The sequence below is a fragment of the Poecilia latipinna genome, unplaced genomic scaffold (genome assembly GCF_001443285.1).
Source record: "Poecilia latipinna isolate Pla-1442-1.1 unplaced genomic scaffold, P_latipinna-1.0 Scaffold1461, whole genome shotgun sequence".
Classification (NCBI taxonomy): Eukaryota; Metazoa; Chordata; class Actinopteri; order Cyprinodontiformes; family Poeciliidae; genus Poecilia; species Poecilia latipinna.
Window position 1 is genome coordinate 227,350 of NW_015114077.1, and position 16,539 is coordinate 243,888.

The 16,539-nt window shown below is 37.5% G+C and overlaps 1 protein-coding gene across 1 annotated transcript in view; it reads right to left on the bottom strand.

Annotated features, from left to right (window-relative positions):
* Window positions 1-16,539, bottom strand: part of LOC106962804 (formin-like protein 13) — a 41,743-nt gene that overhangs the window by 19,792 nt on the left and 5,412 nt on the right. Inside the window, exons 4-10 of the mRNA XM_015057426.1 lie at window positions 15,563-15,736; window positions 15,338-15,495; window positions 13,900-14,088; window positions 13,061-13,703; window positions 11,464-11,626; window positions 4,172-4,283; window positions 2,775-2,865 (exon numbers count right to left, since the gene is read on the bottom strand). Of these exons, the coding sequence (XP_014912912.1) occupies window positions 2,775-2,865; window positions 4,172-4,283; window positions 11,464-11,626; window positions 13,061-13,703; window positions 13,900-14,088; window positions 15,338-15,495; window positions 15,563-15,736 (1,530 nt within the window). The remainder of the gene's footprint in view (window positions 1-2,774; window positions 2,866-4,171; window positions 4,284-11,463; window positions 11,627-13,060; window positions 13,704-13,899; window positions 14,089-15,337; window positions 15,496-15,562; window positions 15,737-16,539) is intronic.

Here is a 16,539-nt window from a genome sequence, read left to right on the forward strand (position 1 = left end):
CATTGAAATTAAATCTTTTATAAAGATAACCAGTCCTTTGCGATGTGTGCAAAGTGGAGTTTGAATGGGGACGTACCCTAACATTGAATATTTTGTAAAGATTTAATGTTAGGCCTAAAACTGTGACATGTTTGTTCTTTACATACCAAATATGTTGCACAGACGAAAGAATTGCTTTTTCTTTTGAAGTTCTACTTGCAACTTAGTTAGCAAAGAGAACAGATCTGCATGTTTGAAACAAACTCCACTTTTAATTTTAGTGTATTTAATTACATTTGCAATTTATAAAACAAACCCACACATTTAGAAACAACTTAATTTGTCATTAGTTTGTCATATTATAAATGTCAACAGCAATTAAACGTGATTTGCTTAGTTTCTTTTATTACTCTCCATTAATTTAATGTGAAATTTTGTAGTTGTTCACAGGATGACATGAATCTCTTCTACTCAATGCGATTTAGAAGATTTAGAAGACTGACTGATAATGTGTTTTAGTTGTGATTTTATGTGATTGACCAACACAAAGTAATGCTTAATTGTAGAAAATAAACAACGTTTGGTGTTTGCATCCCCCTTTTGTAGATCCCTTCACTATGATACCCCTAATTTCAATCTGGTGCCTTCAGAAGTCACTTTATTAGTAAACAGAGTTCATTGGTGTACAACTGTGCAAACAAGAATATATTATGTGATATTTTGTCATAAATCCCAGTAGAATACACTGAAGTTTGTGGTTGTTTCATAATAAAATGATGTATGAATACCTTCGAGAGATGTTGTAAACAGATATTTATCAGGTTGTGGTCATGATTTGGTACAAAAGCAAATTCTGTGTTTATTGTTGTCGAAAGAAGATAAGCAGGGGATTTCCAGGCTGTCAACAAAAACAGAACTGAACTGTTTTTAGCCACTCTTCTTAGATTTTTGATGTTCTTATTAAAAAGTGAACATTAAGGCAGACAATTTCATGAGAGGTTTTACAACAACTTCTCCTGATTTCAGGTGTCATCTCCTTTTTGAGATGTATTTATGCACTTTTCTAAGACAGAAACTTAAACCTCCAAACTGCACACATTACAAAGGACAGGTAATAGCGTAGAAAGGGGCAGGTACAGAACTGACCTGTTCCCAATCAACTTTGACACAAATTCAAACATGCCGTTTCAAAGTTCTCCATTTTAAGGCAATTTCTGACTTCATCACTTCCCTCTATTGTTGCAATTGCTCCCCTACTTCTTTTAAAAATGTTTTTCCGGCATGGAACTAACAAATAAAAGCCGTTTACAAACCATAAGAACTAAACTGTATGTACCCAGATACATAGATTGGAGTCGGAACAGATCTCCATGAGGACTAAACCTGTTTTCTGCATTTGACAGCCCTTATGTCAGGTGTCAGATATTTCTTGGCAGCTTTATCATCTGCTGTCTTTCCGCTAATCTTCCACATGCAGTCCAGATGATCTCTTTTCCTGGAAGGTGATTACCAAATGGAGCTTGTCATAACACCCACTGTGTGAATGAGGAGGCAGGTGAATAGATTCAAAAAGCGTTTGCACAGAAAACGCTTCATGTGCAGGAGCAGCACATGAAGAAGCTCCTGCACATGAAAGGTACTTGCTGCCTTAATTATAGCAATCATAATGCTCAGTAAGGCAGAACGGTGGCATCCTGATTAGATCTGCTGTGTTACAATAAGAAAGTTTTGGGAATTAACTTTTTCAAGTTTCTGTGTCAAGTTTGCATCTTTATTCAATATGAATGGAAATAAATGGATGTTACAGGTGATGATCACATTAACATTTTTCCTCAATATGTAAATTTGACAGAAAACCACTTGCAATGTCAGCATACCTTCAGATAAAGCAAAAATGAAGACATGCTAACACGTGTCCATTAATTCATCTGGTGGAATAAAGGGAATTGAAATGGATCAATGAAACACATCAAACATAACCGCAGATTCCTACCATATAGAAAACTTTCATGGTTTGTTTAACATTAACGTTTATATGTTTGCTTGTATCATGAAGGTGTTTGAACCATGAGGATACATGTTGCCTCTTCTGTGCACTCAGATTTTTATAGATTGATCAAAATAAATAAAACCTTGAACAAACTTCATCGGTGGAGTCTTTTGAAATGAGTACAAACAGAAGTTATGGCATCCAGCACATTACTTTGTGTTTGTTTATTTGAAACATCTGCACCTGCTACTTTCAGGTTTCTTTTCAAGTATCTTTTTCTGATCAGTGTTTTGCTCCTTAGTCAGAAATATTGTGACGATCACCTTGTTGTGACCTGGTTTGTCATGAAATGATATTGTTTCTTCTTCCATATTGTGGTCAAAAAAGGTTCACTGGAACAGTCAGAAGTTTAGAAATATGTTTGTAACCAATGTTTTAGCCAGTGTATTTTAAACAATAAGGTTATGAAGATCTTAATAGAGTTCTTTCCTAGCCATGGATGTTTGTTGTGTGATTCTTTGCTGATGAGAAATCTTGCTGCAGACTGTCAGTCAGAACTAGATCAGCTGATTAATTCAATTTCATTGACAGAAGGCAGGATTGCTTTCCAAATGTCGACAGAGCTCTGTGATTTTCATTCCCTTCAGTTCTTGTTTTCGTCATGTGTTTAATATTTCTTCAATTTGTCACTCCAGTTTATTGCACAAAACTTGATTTGTGGCCTAAGATATTTACTGAGAAATACACGAGTCAAAACATGTTTACTTCCTTTCTGTCCCCACATCTGTAAAACAGTAAACTGTACCTCCATCATGTACTGGTCCACGACATGCAGCTCTGAAACTGGACCCTTGTGGGATTTATACATTTCCACATCCTCCACAGTGGGGACGTACCTTAGAAATAAAAACAAACACTTTTCAGTTTGGATATGAATGGAATCTTAAAGACACTTCAAATCAACTGTCCTTAAGGGAGGTTTTTACATGTTTCTATGCAAATTGTGATATTTTTGTGTAAATTTCCTTAATTCACCCACACACTTGCTCTTGCCCCTCTGTGTCTCTTGGCTCCACCCACTTTGGTGGAATTTTTCAGAATTTGTCTGGTGGCTGGGTTTTGCTTTCACAGGGGAGTTGGTTACATTTATTTATTTTGTGAAATCCACTTTGAGTTTTAAAGGGTTGAATCCACAGAACAAACAGGTTTCAGACAGTCAGGCACTCCTGAATTTCCCTTTTGTTCTACAAAGTTGTATGATGGGAAGGGGCCATGCTCTTAGACATTTTTAGACTGTCTGAACACTGTTCCTCATATTTAGTTTGAAAACACTTGCATGTTAAGCATAAAATGTTGTTCCTCTATACAGCCACATGACCCCTTCTTCACTTTTGAATGGAAGCTATTGGACTGTCTTACAATGGCCTTGAGATATGATTCAGAACCAAGTTGGGTTGATGGTTTTTGTCAGCTTCTATAAAGCAGCAAATCGCTGATTGGAGTCGCCATCTGCTCTCTGGCACTGAATGTGAACTCTCATTTGGAGTTCCTTCTCCTGTCGCTTCTGAACGTTCTGACCCCAAAACTAAAGGGATTATCTTCTCAACGAGAAAGTCTTCCGCCGTGCTGCTGGAGAACAGCAGTGGCCATTAATATTGCAGCACCTGTTGGGAGTGGTTCTTTCCCCGGGCCTATGCCAGAGCGCATTAAAATATATATTACGTTTTCATAGGATAAATAAATCCAGCACAGGAGAGTACCTTAGATTTGCCTTCCAGGAGGAAAACTTCCCAAGCTACGGAGAAAACTGCAGGTAAGAGCCAGGAAGTGTTCTACCTCCTTTCAGTGCCTTCCTCCTGGGGGCAAGTCAATAGTTTCCATCTCCGCAAATAACCAGAAATAAAACTTTTAGTAGTAAGCCACTCTGATAAAAGGTTATTTTTAGTATTAGAAGGTTGTGAAGGTTGCTGTGTGAACTGTGTCTCCTGTTCTCCATCTAGTTCTGGTTCTTCCTGTTTCACCTCATCCTGGATATCTCACACCAGCATACCTACTTGGGTGGTTTTTGAGCTGCTAGTTTTGTTTACACCCACTCAAGTATCAAACACACTCAGACTAGGGCACATCATGTCATTTGACTCTCAACTTTTGCTTTTTATACAAAAAACTAGGGTTTGAATACAAATTAGCACAAAGTCATACCTTCTCAGAGAGGTGATGTGCTCATCAGACAGACCTCCATCTTCCTCATTAATAATGAACAGTTTGTCCTTCAGCTCCCCTGGTTGCACCGGAAAACTTTTGAGGAAAATGTCTGGAAGAACAATAGATTAGAAAAAAATCAACACACTCAATGGTACATGGAAGTTTTCCTCTTGACAGATAGTCCTCTTATCCAGCGATGAAATGAATAAAAAAAGCCTTCCGAAGACAAAGGGACCTTTACTTAATTACTTTCTCCCTAAGGCCTAGGGCAAATGCACAAATTTGCATCCTATCAAGTTGAAGCGTATGGGATTTTTTTCCCCTTCATTTTGGGTAAAACGTCTGAATGATTCAGGATTCAATGCAAAGGTTCTCTTAGTGTCTGAGACATCATTCCTTCCCCTGAGCTTTCAATTCATCTGATTGGACACTGGAAACAACCAGCTTCTCAAGCAGTGGCTTTTTGTGGTTTACCCTTCATGTGAAAAGCCAATCAAAGCCAAATTATGCTTACATGTTGTTAAAACATTTGAGTTTCTAAAGCTGAATTTGGATCAGATCAAATATGCTGACAAAGTATTTTTTTTGGGGGGGTGGGAGGGTTGTTACAAGAAATACATATAAGGTGAACAATATTCAGTTTTTAGTGCATGTTTTCAGGCTGCAGTAACTGGTAGGCCTAATAAAGCCATAAAAATGTGCATAATGATGTCTGGTGTTTGGAGGATGTCATCGTTATCTGATCTTCTTTCACTTTCTTTTGTTCTTAAATAAAGTTAGCCAAAGATTTGTGTTATTTCGATCGTTGTTACTTGTACATCGGTGGGTTCTTTGTATTTTTTGCCTTGTTGGCCAAACTAAAAACGGACCCGTTTCTTTATTTTGTCTTTCTACTGTTTGCTCCAGTAGAAAGCAAACAGATTATCCCCCTAAAATGAACTCATCGTTGAAAATCCTCTCATGACTGATTGACTCTTCCTCATGCTAAATCATGCTAAATATTTAGCATGATTTTCTTCTGTGTACCTCTGAGTCTTTGACATTGAAGTTGAGACAACAGTTTCCTCACGTGGGCATGTCCCATTTTCTGGGGCATGAAAGATCCAGAAGATGGGTCTTTCAAGTCCCATTTTCAAATGACATCAAACATCCTGAATTGTTTTTTGCACTACTCGTAGTCCAGTGTGTCCTCTCCACCTCTCCCAGCCAAAAATCCCTCACATGCAAACATGTAAGTGCAAATTAAGCCCTTTGTCGACGGGCACTCAGACAAACTGGGCACCATCCTGGTACGTTGGAGCACAGAGACAGAGAGGGTATCCCACTGGGGGCAGGAAGCCACAGGTGTACTTTTAATTAGGACTGCGACATTTCCTGCCATTAAAAAGGCTGCATGCAGAGGGACTATCAAGGTAAATGTTCATATGGGTCAGGCAGACATTCTACATATAAATGCACTTTGGTCATACAATTCTGCATTGAATTTTATCTAATCATTATTGTCGGGAATATTTACCCTTTTTTCATTTTTGGTTCATTTTTTTTTTATCTGTTGCAATTATAAATAGAATAACTGGATTTTATTTTTTTAGTAAGCTATGCTCTGACTGCGGCTCAGCTTTAAAATAATATGTGGGTCTTTAAAAACACCAATCAGCTCCTGGCAAATTGTCACATTTACACTCAAGAGTCTATTTCTTTCTGAACTTCCATGACAGCTTCATTTCGATTATTTTTATTAATTGTCTGAGCGGTAATTGTCAATCACAGCTGCTAGGATAACAATTCAGTTGAAATGCAGAAGGAAGGAATGTGTTTAAAAACTGTCAAGCATGGAAGTTTTTATTCTGAAAGGAGAAAGTCGTGTCCTTTTACCTCATTATTTTACACCCTATCATCATGCATAAAGTCAAAAGGCAGCAAGACCCAAATGCTGTCTATGCCTTTGAATTGCACCTGACTGATTTAAACATTAAACACGATGAAAGCAGACACGGCCTTCAGAAGTGCTGGAATGTAATGTACAGCGATCCAAAGGAAAATCACACAAAAACGTCCTGTCATCTGCTCTGTAGGTGTTTCTGGCTGGCCTGTGTGGTGGTGCCACCCTCCAAACACATTTTACTGATATAGAGACAGAAAGACATAACTAGTAAGCCAGTCAAATACAGGAATTGTAGCTTTTCCAAACATAAAGGGAAAAGAAAGGAGCAGAAGCCTCTTAACTTTTTAAACAGTGTTGCTTTCTATATTTCTTTTAAGTTTCTTTCTTTTTTGAAAGGATCCATGAGGGGTTTTTTGGCTGCTGTGCTGCTACTGTGGTTTATATCGTAAATGAGTGTCAATTAAGTGAAAAACTGTCATGGCTCCCTTTTTTAAAATGCAGGTTTTTTTTTTTTTGTTCGCTTTTTGTGATGTAATGGAATCTTTTGCAATTCAACTGAAGAATAAGAATGAGTAAACTTTTAGTTATTTTAGTTTCTCCTGGTTACACAAGTTTTTGTAGCCTTAAACTAATAGTTTGCTGAATCATATTTTATTTCAACTTTAGACCTCATCGTTGGAAGGCATCTCTCAGCATTATTTCCTGCCAATATTTAGCTTCTTTACTTTTCAAATGTTTTCCAAATTTATCAAATTGTGAGATTTTTCCACTTCCCTCTTTAGTCAACTTCTCAGATTTTTTTAAACAAAATTTAGATCTTGATTCTGGTAAGATCATCCAAAACTTTAATTTTCTTCTGGTGAAAACATCATGTTATTGCTCTGGACGTGTTTCTGATACCTAAGTTCAATAAACTCCAAGTTCCTTCTAAGCAAAGTAAAACCCGGGTGTGATGCTGTCATGTTTTATTTTAGATTTGGTGGTAATCTGGTGCCCTGCTGGGTAGTTTTCCTGTCAATCACATATTTTGTAATTGTCTGATAACAGAAAATCCCCCGACTTTGCCAACTTATTTCCAGAACTGAGTTTAGGGGTTTTTTTTCTGAGCAGATTTGTGCATTGCAGTATTGTTAATATTGCTTTCACCTGGTTAAGAAAAACTATTTTAAAGAAATTTGCATTCTTTCCACTGGATCACCCTAAAATTTTCAATTAAAACATCATCTTCATTCCACAAAAGCAGTCTAGTGTCACTGCTAGGGTTGAAGAAATGTAACTCAAGTTTCCAACACAGTAAACAACTTTAAAAGTAAATTTTTGTGGCCAATATTTCAAACGTAATATGGCACAGACTATTATTTCCTCTCAAATGAAACCAAGTGTTCGTTTGGTCAGTTTGATCATTACTAGACACTCAAAAAAATGTCTAAATCCAGTTTTTCAGTATTTTTAGAGATCTAATTATGAATTCCATTTGAAAAAGATCACAAGGTTTGTGATGATGAAGATCATCAGTAGTGCAGTGCTAGGGGAATTCCAAACACAAGTTGTTTTGCTTATTTATAACCTTTCGTACCTGGATATTAATGTGGTAGAAGAAGAACTCTGAACATTTTCGTCTATGTAACATTACTAAGACCAACGGAATAAAAATCAAAACAGACAGACATGTGGTAATATTCTGCTTTGAGGTATAAAGGTCTTCTTGCCTCCAAGTCCAATTAAAAGTAATTACAAACAAGAGCGCCGCTATTAATCAGGACTTAACCTACATGAGCTGCTAAGATAATAAACCTATAAAAGATTCAGTCGAGTCAAAGCAGGAGCCGGCCTTCCAAAACAAAACAAGCAGATGCTTTTTGCTGTATTTTTAAATTTTTTAATTTAGTTTTTTTTTAGCTGAGATTAAGTGTAATTTCATAAATCAATTCACATAAACATTGTGTTAAAAAGCTTTTTGCTGCTGATGAGCATTGAATGCTATTAATCTGCACGTCATCGTAGGTTTTTTTTTTTTTCTGGATACTTTGTTGCAGCTGGTGTTCATGTTGACCTGTGAAGACAGTTGAGATCAAGCCGCTTAGAAATCCCATAATTCAATGTTTTCTTGAAGTGATTATTTGTTTAGATTTGGTCACATTTTAGTCATAAACTTTAAAGAGAATTAATGTGATAGGCTAATGCAATACAGTTAAGCTCAAAATTATTCAAACTCCTGCCCGATTTAGACTTATAAGTATTTTCCTTCAAGCAAGATCTATTATAAATAATCCAAATAATGTTTTATGTCAAATCAAAGACCTTGCCAGAGAGTGGTTAAAATATTTTGTCCTACAGAACACTAAATACAGCGTAAGAGAAGAATGTAAGTTTACTGTACCAAAGGCAAAAAGTGCTAAAACGATACTTATTCATTCTTGGAGCTCAGTTAGGTAATGTTAGTATAGAGATGAGAATATGTAATTCACTATTTCTTTTTAAAAAGAAAATTTCACGATTGAATGAATGTATTCTTTGGACAAAGGACAAAAAATCTTTTCCTGTTATATTTTCTTTTTGTGATTAAAGGCTGCAAATTTAGGCATGTGAGCATTATGTTCTGTCCTTTTGACAATTTTGCCTTTTTTTCTCTTTCCCTTTCTGCCAGTTGCCCTCAGAAGTTATCTCATTTGTAAATACTTCATGGAGCTCGGCTCAGTCCGATGACAGGAAGTACAAAGAATATGGAGGAACTTCAAACCTACTAGGACATGGCCAATGAAAGTATGAATCAGAGAAGCTGCCAAGATTCAAGACTATTGGTCAAGTCATGCAGGGGACAAAGTAAATTAGTAGAAAAAGGTGTTGTGGTCAGATGAGACCAAAATTGAACTTTTTTTGATACACAGAAAACTTACACTGCACTGCTGAACACTGCTCTCACTGATTTACAATAGTCGAGTTGAAGTGCATATCTACATACCACTGAGATATTTAAAGAATAATGGGTTAAAATGCAACATCAACATGTGCAATGCTGGTAGAAACACAACTTAAAGGAGTTGCAGCTGTTCTTACAATGAAAGGTCAGAATGGAAGTACAAAATGAGCTTTTCAGAAATTCATTTAAGAGAAATAAAAAAAAGAAATGTCTTTTTTTCATTTTTGTTATGCCCTACTTTGTCTCTGTTGCTTAAAATACCAATGAAATACATTAAGGTTTCTGATAATGATCAGAAAATTTGTGGAAACAGTTCAGGAGATAAGAATGCTTTGATCCACAGGCACTGTAAGACTTCCACCTCTTTATCTTCACACTCTGTTGTCTTTTAACGTCACTTTGAGAGCAGCGGGGTTGAGACGCTACATACTTGTACTAATTATCACCTCGCTATTTTTTTGTTAATTATTAATTGTATACTTGTAATACTATCTGATCAAGATAGAGTCACATTGTTAGCCAGGGTGTTTCTGTAAGTGTAAAACAAAAACAGAAAAACTTGCATTCAAGTTTCCCAAGTGTGATGGAATCAGATAAAGAAAGTGTGAAAGAATGAAACCTAAACTGCATGAACTGCGCAAACTTAGCCAGGTTTCTGGGAGATGAAGATGCAGCAGAACCAGGGACGGTGTATGTGGAGACTGTAAGGACTTACAGAGAGGAGGAAAAAATGAATTCCTGATAATAATTATATCCTACAATGTCAAATGTATGTATACCACATGAAAGTGTTTTTTTTTTTAAATGTTTTATCATGTTACTAGCACAAAATCCCAATAAAACATATTGAACTTGGTGCAACAAATGGGGAAAATCATGGACTATAAATCCTTTGTAAGAACACACAACTATTGCACTCAGTATATTTATAATTATTCATCCCAACAAACACAATAAGTGTTTACATCCCTGCTGTTACTTGCAGTTTTTTATTTCTTGTAAATTGTATGTTTTTCCTGCATAAATTAGCATTTTTATCTTACTCAGTTGCACACTTCTTTTAATCTGAGTGTGCTATTTTTATTAAGTGTGCAGTATCATTTTCTTGTGTTGTAAATTTGCTCCTACTGGACAGTCTCTAGCTTTTATTTTTTGTTTTGATATATTACTCTTTTTCTAAATATGTTTGCTTCCATTTGCCTGTCACTTTGCTACTGGTACACTTTAATTGCCCCACTTAAGGACAATAAAGGATATTTCTGTTTTACTCTATTTAAGCTTTCTATGATAACATTATACTTTTCATTTCAGATGTAAAGGATACCTTAGTCATGTATTAATATTTCTGTATTTTTAAATTTACTGCGACTATAGAATGCTTTTCAAACATTAACAGCTCAATGTGTGGTATTACTGTATTTATGTGTTGCTTTCCTAAATGAACGACTCTGAAAGTACTGTAACACATCCAGTTTACTGAGATTTTCAGTGCTGTAAGCTAACTTTTGCGAGGGTTCATTATGCTTCAAAGCAAAGATGTGACTTTCTGTGCTGATGCAAAGAGGAACAAAGGAAAGAGGAACATCAAGCCAGGCTTACTCCCTTGTTTATCAAATGTCAATTTTTTTCAAAAAGCTGGAAGCAGAAGGATGCATGGCCCCAGGTTGCCTGCAGGCTGTCATCGCTCAGTTCCTGACACAACCAAAAGTTAACAAGTCTGGGAGTACTATCAGTGTGTTCTGCATGAGGGCCAGAAATCTCTGCTGCTGTCTCTTAGACATCCTCCTATTTATATTTTATAAACATGTGAACTCCAATTATGTTGCCAGTCTGCACATTTGCGCTGATTCCATTTAGCAGCCGGCCACTGTCACATCTGTACGTCTTACCATCTGGGACTGAGCTACAAGCAGGACCTCTGAGGGGAAGTTTTGGAAATGCTCTCCCTCGGGTGAGGTCTTGAAATGTACAAGTCTCAGGTAATCAAAAGTGAAAAGCCATTAGATGCGAGATAGAATATCTTACAATCAACTGTGGCTCTCCTTCAGGGGCAAGCATGACCCTAAAGATTGGTACAACACTGTCCCCTGCTGGCAAGCATAAAGAACAACAATCTGTTCGCTTCGCAGCCAAAATGTCCCAGTCTTCAATGAGAAAATCAGGATTTGCAGAATTTCCAGTTAACCTGTTTTTATTTCACACTGCTCCTCAATTCACCTCCAAAGTTTGTGAGCCATCTGTTGCTTTCCTGCAGGAATTATTGTTACTGTTTGCGTGGTGCTGCCATCTACTGGGTGGGAAGAGGTAGCCTATCACTACCCATGGAAATAAGCTTTTTTATTAGACTTAATCCGGAAGAATTGGTTTCGCAGCAACAGGAAATGAAAAATGCTGATCTTCCTAATAAGGTGTTAATATTCGCCATGCTGCTGCAAATGCTATTAAAAATAAACTCAGAAATGCAATCAGAGAGGAGTTACTCACTGAAGTTGTGCGCAATCTTCTGGTTGAGCATGATGTGCTGCGAACTACTTGAGTCCGTTGTGCCAAACGATCCCACATCTTTGACAGCGAACTGCTCGTACAAACGTGATGTGTTGATTTCAGGCTTCTTGCTCTTTTCCTGAACCCAAAATGTCTTTGCAATCTGTTGGAAGAAAAATATTATAATCCGGTGGAACAAAACACATACACTCTGCTCATTTATTAGTGCCTCTGGCAAAGTAAGAAGCAGTCCGTTAAAAATATTCTTTCATTTTAATAGGATAAATGCAGGCTGAAAAATGCACCATTTATTTGAGTCAATTTATTCAGTGGGGGTGGGAGGAATCCGATGCAAATAAATAGAGCTTTTGTAGAATCATTGGTGGGGGGAAAGTTGCTCCAAACATCACCAATAGTTACTTTTGCTAACAGAACAGAACATTTATTCTTCACCTTTGACATTTTGTGTGATTGGAGCATACAGAAAAATTGCGTAGGTCTCGAGAAATTAAATTATTGTGAACATGTCTGACCATCTCTAATTCCAAACCTCTTTCCAACCCTACTTTCAACCCTAATTCCAATTCCTTTCAAGAATTTTGGGGAGCTTAAGGACTAGACTCAGGCTTGAGTCAATGCATCCTAGATAACGTATTATATATGGACTAAGGAGAAAAGAGCTGAACAGCTGCTCAGTTTTCCAAAGCAAAGTTTGCATTTAATTTAGAAATCAATGTCTCGGAGTCAGGATGAGGAATAGAAAAGCACAGAATCCATGATGCTTGAAGACCAGTGTGAAGTTTATATAGTCAATTATGTTTGGTGTGACATGTCTTCTGCTGGGTTTTATGAAGTCCACAGTTAACTCAGCTGTCTACCAGTTAAATTTTAGAGCAATTATTTCTTCCTGCTGCTTACAAACTTAATGGAGATGCTGAGTTACCAGCCCACACAGCCCAAGGTACCAAAAGTTGGTTCAGTGACCAAGTAAATTCAGAGATAAATTTCAGAGTGTCCAGCTGGTCAAGAGGAAGATGAGAGACTCCAGATGCAGCAATGCACATGACCTGCAGGCAGTTATCTTCCATTACATCTCAGCAGTATCACATGCTACATTTCACTGACTCAGTCATTCATGCAAAAGGTGCAAGATCAATTAGTGGGAGCACAGAAATGAACATACTTCTCAGAACCCTGATGTGTCAGTTGAAATTATCCTCTCTGTTGATCTTATTTTGGTATTTTCATTATGAATGTTGACTCTTCATCATGTATAAGCAACGATCTTCAACTTTCAAAGAAATAAGTGCTTGAAATATTTTGCTCTCTGTAACAATTACAATGAATGTGTGAAAACAAATAAAAACATTTTTTTAATGAGAATCAAATTTTATAGGTGTAATTGTAGAACTTACAGGCTGAGATAAGAAAGTTTAGGAAGAGTGGAAACTTTGTGATGATAAATAAGAAATAGTGTAGTGAAGAAAATATGAGGTAATTGTAACTGATAATATCTAATTTTGCAATATAATGATATCAAAATGTTATTTATTCAGTATCTTCTGGTGAAAGAATGTCAAGTAAAAAAGATGGCTACCTTCTCATGCCCAATGAGGTCCCAGTGAAAGGCCTTCGTCCGGGATTTTTTAAGAGTATTTTGTTTAATAGGCAGAGGTGGTGGAGGTGGGATGAACTGGGGTGGAGGTTCTTGCACATTTGGCGAGGCTGGTTTTTGAGACTCCGGGCCTGAAGGAAAGGACATGAGGCCAGCATGGCTGGGTGAGTGTGGGGGGGACAAGGGTAATTTTGAGACAGACGCATAAGGAGAGGTTGGAGACAGGAGGGGACTCAAATTGTCTGATCCAGCAGTAACTTGAATGGCAGCCTTGCCAATGCGGGGTTTTGGGACTGGCTTTGTGTCAGCTGAGGGAGAACTCGGACCTTCTTCCTCAGGCAATGAGCACTCTCTTTCTCCGGATGTGGAATCTGAATTTTTATCGTCCTCTGGAACAAAATCTTCAGCAGCAAATCCACCACTGTGCTCAAGATCTGTGTCACTGTCGTCAACGTCTTCAGGTATACTGATATGTTGAAAGCTCTTTGATTCTGCAAACATCTGTTCAGATCTGGACTTCCTTTTCCAATGTGAACACAGTTTGTGGATGGCTTTGACCCAGGCATCGCGCTCCTTCTGCACAGCACCAGGAGAAACTGCTTCCTCTTGTGCAGGGACTTTAAACCTGCAACAGATCAATAAAACTTCACCCAACTTCCCTGTTTAACTGAAACACTCTGATAAGTAACTCTAAAGACATCAAATTTATTACACTTCAAATCAAACCAGGCTGGACAATAACTGCAATGTGCAAAACAACCTCAAAGTTTGGTATTAAAATGTCAGACTGAAATGAACAGAGTTAACACATTCTTACTTACTGATACTCATTTCTGTGGGTGATAAGAACAAATGTGTCATAGCCATATGGTTTCTGTACACTGGTGTCACCGTCTGATAAGTGAATCACAGTGGAAAGAGGAACTGAGGATGTCACGTCGCCATCTATGTTGCTTCGTTGCCTGAATGAGACGAGTGTCAGCTCCCCTGGGTGGAGCTGAGCTTTGTACCTGAAACAAAGTAAAGGGGAAATATGTGGTGAAAGGTGAAACAACCATCTTAACTGTAAGTTGTAAATCTATACAACCCACAAGTTTTATGACCTTGTCGGAACTGCTGCACAGTGTTTGTGTAGGTAACCCACATTAACATCCTCATTGTTTTAAACTGTAGTTGTGAGGTTTGAGTCATATATTTGTCTGCTATGATCTAACAACATGCAGTTATTACATGTTGCAAATTTAATGCAACATGTAATAACTGCCAAACTGATTTCTTTTGCTTAAACTTTGACATAACCCTGTCTTGGCCCTGAAGAATTAAAAAAAAAAAAAAAAATCTATCATTGAATAACTTTGGTTTTGTAAATGGAATGAAATTTATCCAAGTGAAAAATAGCACTTGTAAACAATTTAGAGCTGTTTGTGTTGTATTAACCTTTTCTATTTTTGTTATTGTCTCCTTTTAAAAGAGGCACTTTGTGAATGCATATGTTCTGCTTACATGACTATCACTCTGACTATAACAAACAAGATAAGTAACCTTATATGCAGATGATACACAGCTCTACACAACAACATCACCAGGTGACTATGAACCCATTCAAGCATTGAGTCGTTGCACAGAACAAAGCAAAGCATGAATATGCATCATATTTTAATGATAAACTTTAAAAAGCATTTATTTGTTCTCAAAGCAGGCAAGACTCAGAATGAAGAGACCCACAATGATTTCACTAACATCTCCTCAGTGATCAGTTTTATTGTATTTTTTTTTTTTTTATAGTCGGCAACACAATTGCAAAGCAGAAAAAATTAAAGGGAGACACAATAATGGGGATTTCTGCACCCAGTTGTCTCAGTTTGGTCTAAAAAACCAGACAGATAGGACCAAACAACACTAAAAAGCTGGAGGGTGCAGCTCTCAAGTACTGAAGTTGGGTAATTCTGCTTTAGGGCATCTTAACTAGAAGAACAGCTGCAGACTGTTGAGCAGACTGGAATTATTTTATATCATTGTGGCATTATTCATGTACTAAACGGAGAAATGAGCCAAGAGGGAAAACAGTTAAGATCCAGTTATAGTAACTATTCTTGAATAGATAGTAAATATGTCTCTCAAATTCAGGGAGTTGACATCAGGGCCTGCACGAGTCTGTGGTCAAGATTTCTTAAATTTCTCTGTTTTATAAAAATTTGCATTTTTATAAAATTTTGTTCTTTAAACTGTAAATTTGAAATAAGAAGGATGCATTCGTACTTCACCCATTTGAATGATGCCAGTCCTCCTCTGTGCAGTAACAATACGCCTTCTTTAAGGCTCTGTGATGCTTGAGGCTCCTGCTGCGATTCTGAGTTCTCACTTTCAGAACCGCTGTATATGTTTCCATGAATGATCTGATTCACAAGCTGCATCATCTACACGACAAAAGAATGCTGTAAGCATGAAAAGTCTCAATGCATTCATTTGTATGATGATTTTTACCTTGTGTTTGTCCTCCAGCGATGTAGCCTCCAGTTCATAGTCGTGGTGTCCTTTAAAAGAAATGGAGAACCTGGAACCATCCCCATCATCACAGCTCTTGACAATGGAGAAAGGCAGCTGACGCTTGACGATGCCTCTCTCTATGCTGCACAGCAGTTTGGTCTTGAAATCAATCTAGATGCACACAAGGTTGGAAGTTAGTGGATATGAGACTGGAAAAAAGTCTCATGGAAAAAACAGACAAAGATTTAGAGAGGAGCAGCAAAAGAAAATGAGGTGGATAAGCAGTGCTTGCAAGTGGGTGACTGTGTATCCAGATCAAGTTACTGTGAAATAATGTCTCTGCCAGCCAGAAATTGACTTGTTAGGATGTAGTGACAGCACTACAGCAACAGTCTGCAGTCAGAGGTTTCTTCAGATTTGCTGCAACGCTGACTGCTACTGGAGGTCCTCCCTGCCCACATCATCACCATCCTAACAATTATTTGAGGATACTTGGATGATATGCCAGTATTTAATTTTCTGTTGGGATAAATAAAGTATTTTTGAATTAAGATTGTAATTAACAAAAACAACTGTGATAGGGGTCAGTGATAAAAGCACCTTGCTCAATTTGGATTTTTATTTGTAAAACGTTTTTCAAAAGTCATGTTGGGTTAGTCCAGTGGTTCCCAAACTTTTTCTTCTGCGCCCCCCCAGTGGTTTCCAAACATTTTCTGCGCCCCCCCTATGGATTACAAATGGCTGTCTGGTTGAAACGACGCGTGTGATGGGGTGGAGGGGGGGGGGCACCGAATTTTTTGGGGGCAAAATGAATGTACGTAGCTGAAAATAGACACCAACATCAGTATCCTGCAAGGTACTTGTTAAGCTTAAGGTTCTGTATTGATATTAGCTAGTCATCTTTTAGCTAACATTACCTGCATCCAACAGTTTTACTCAACTCAGTCTGTTAGTTTGGTGGAAAAACTGCGAAA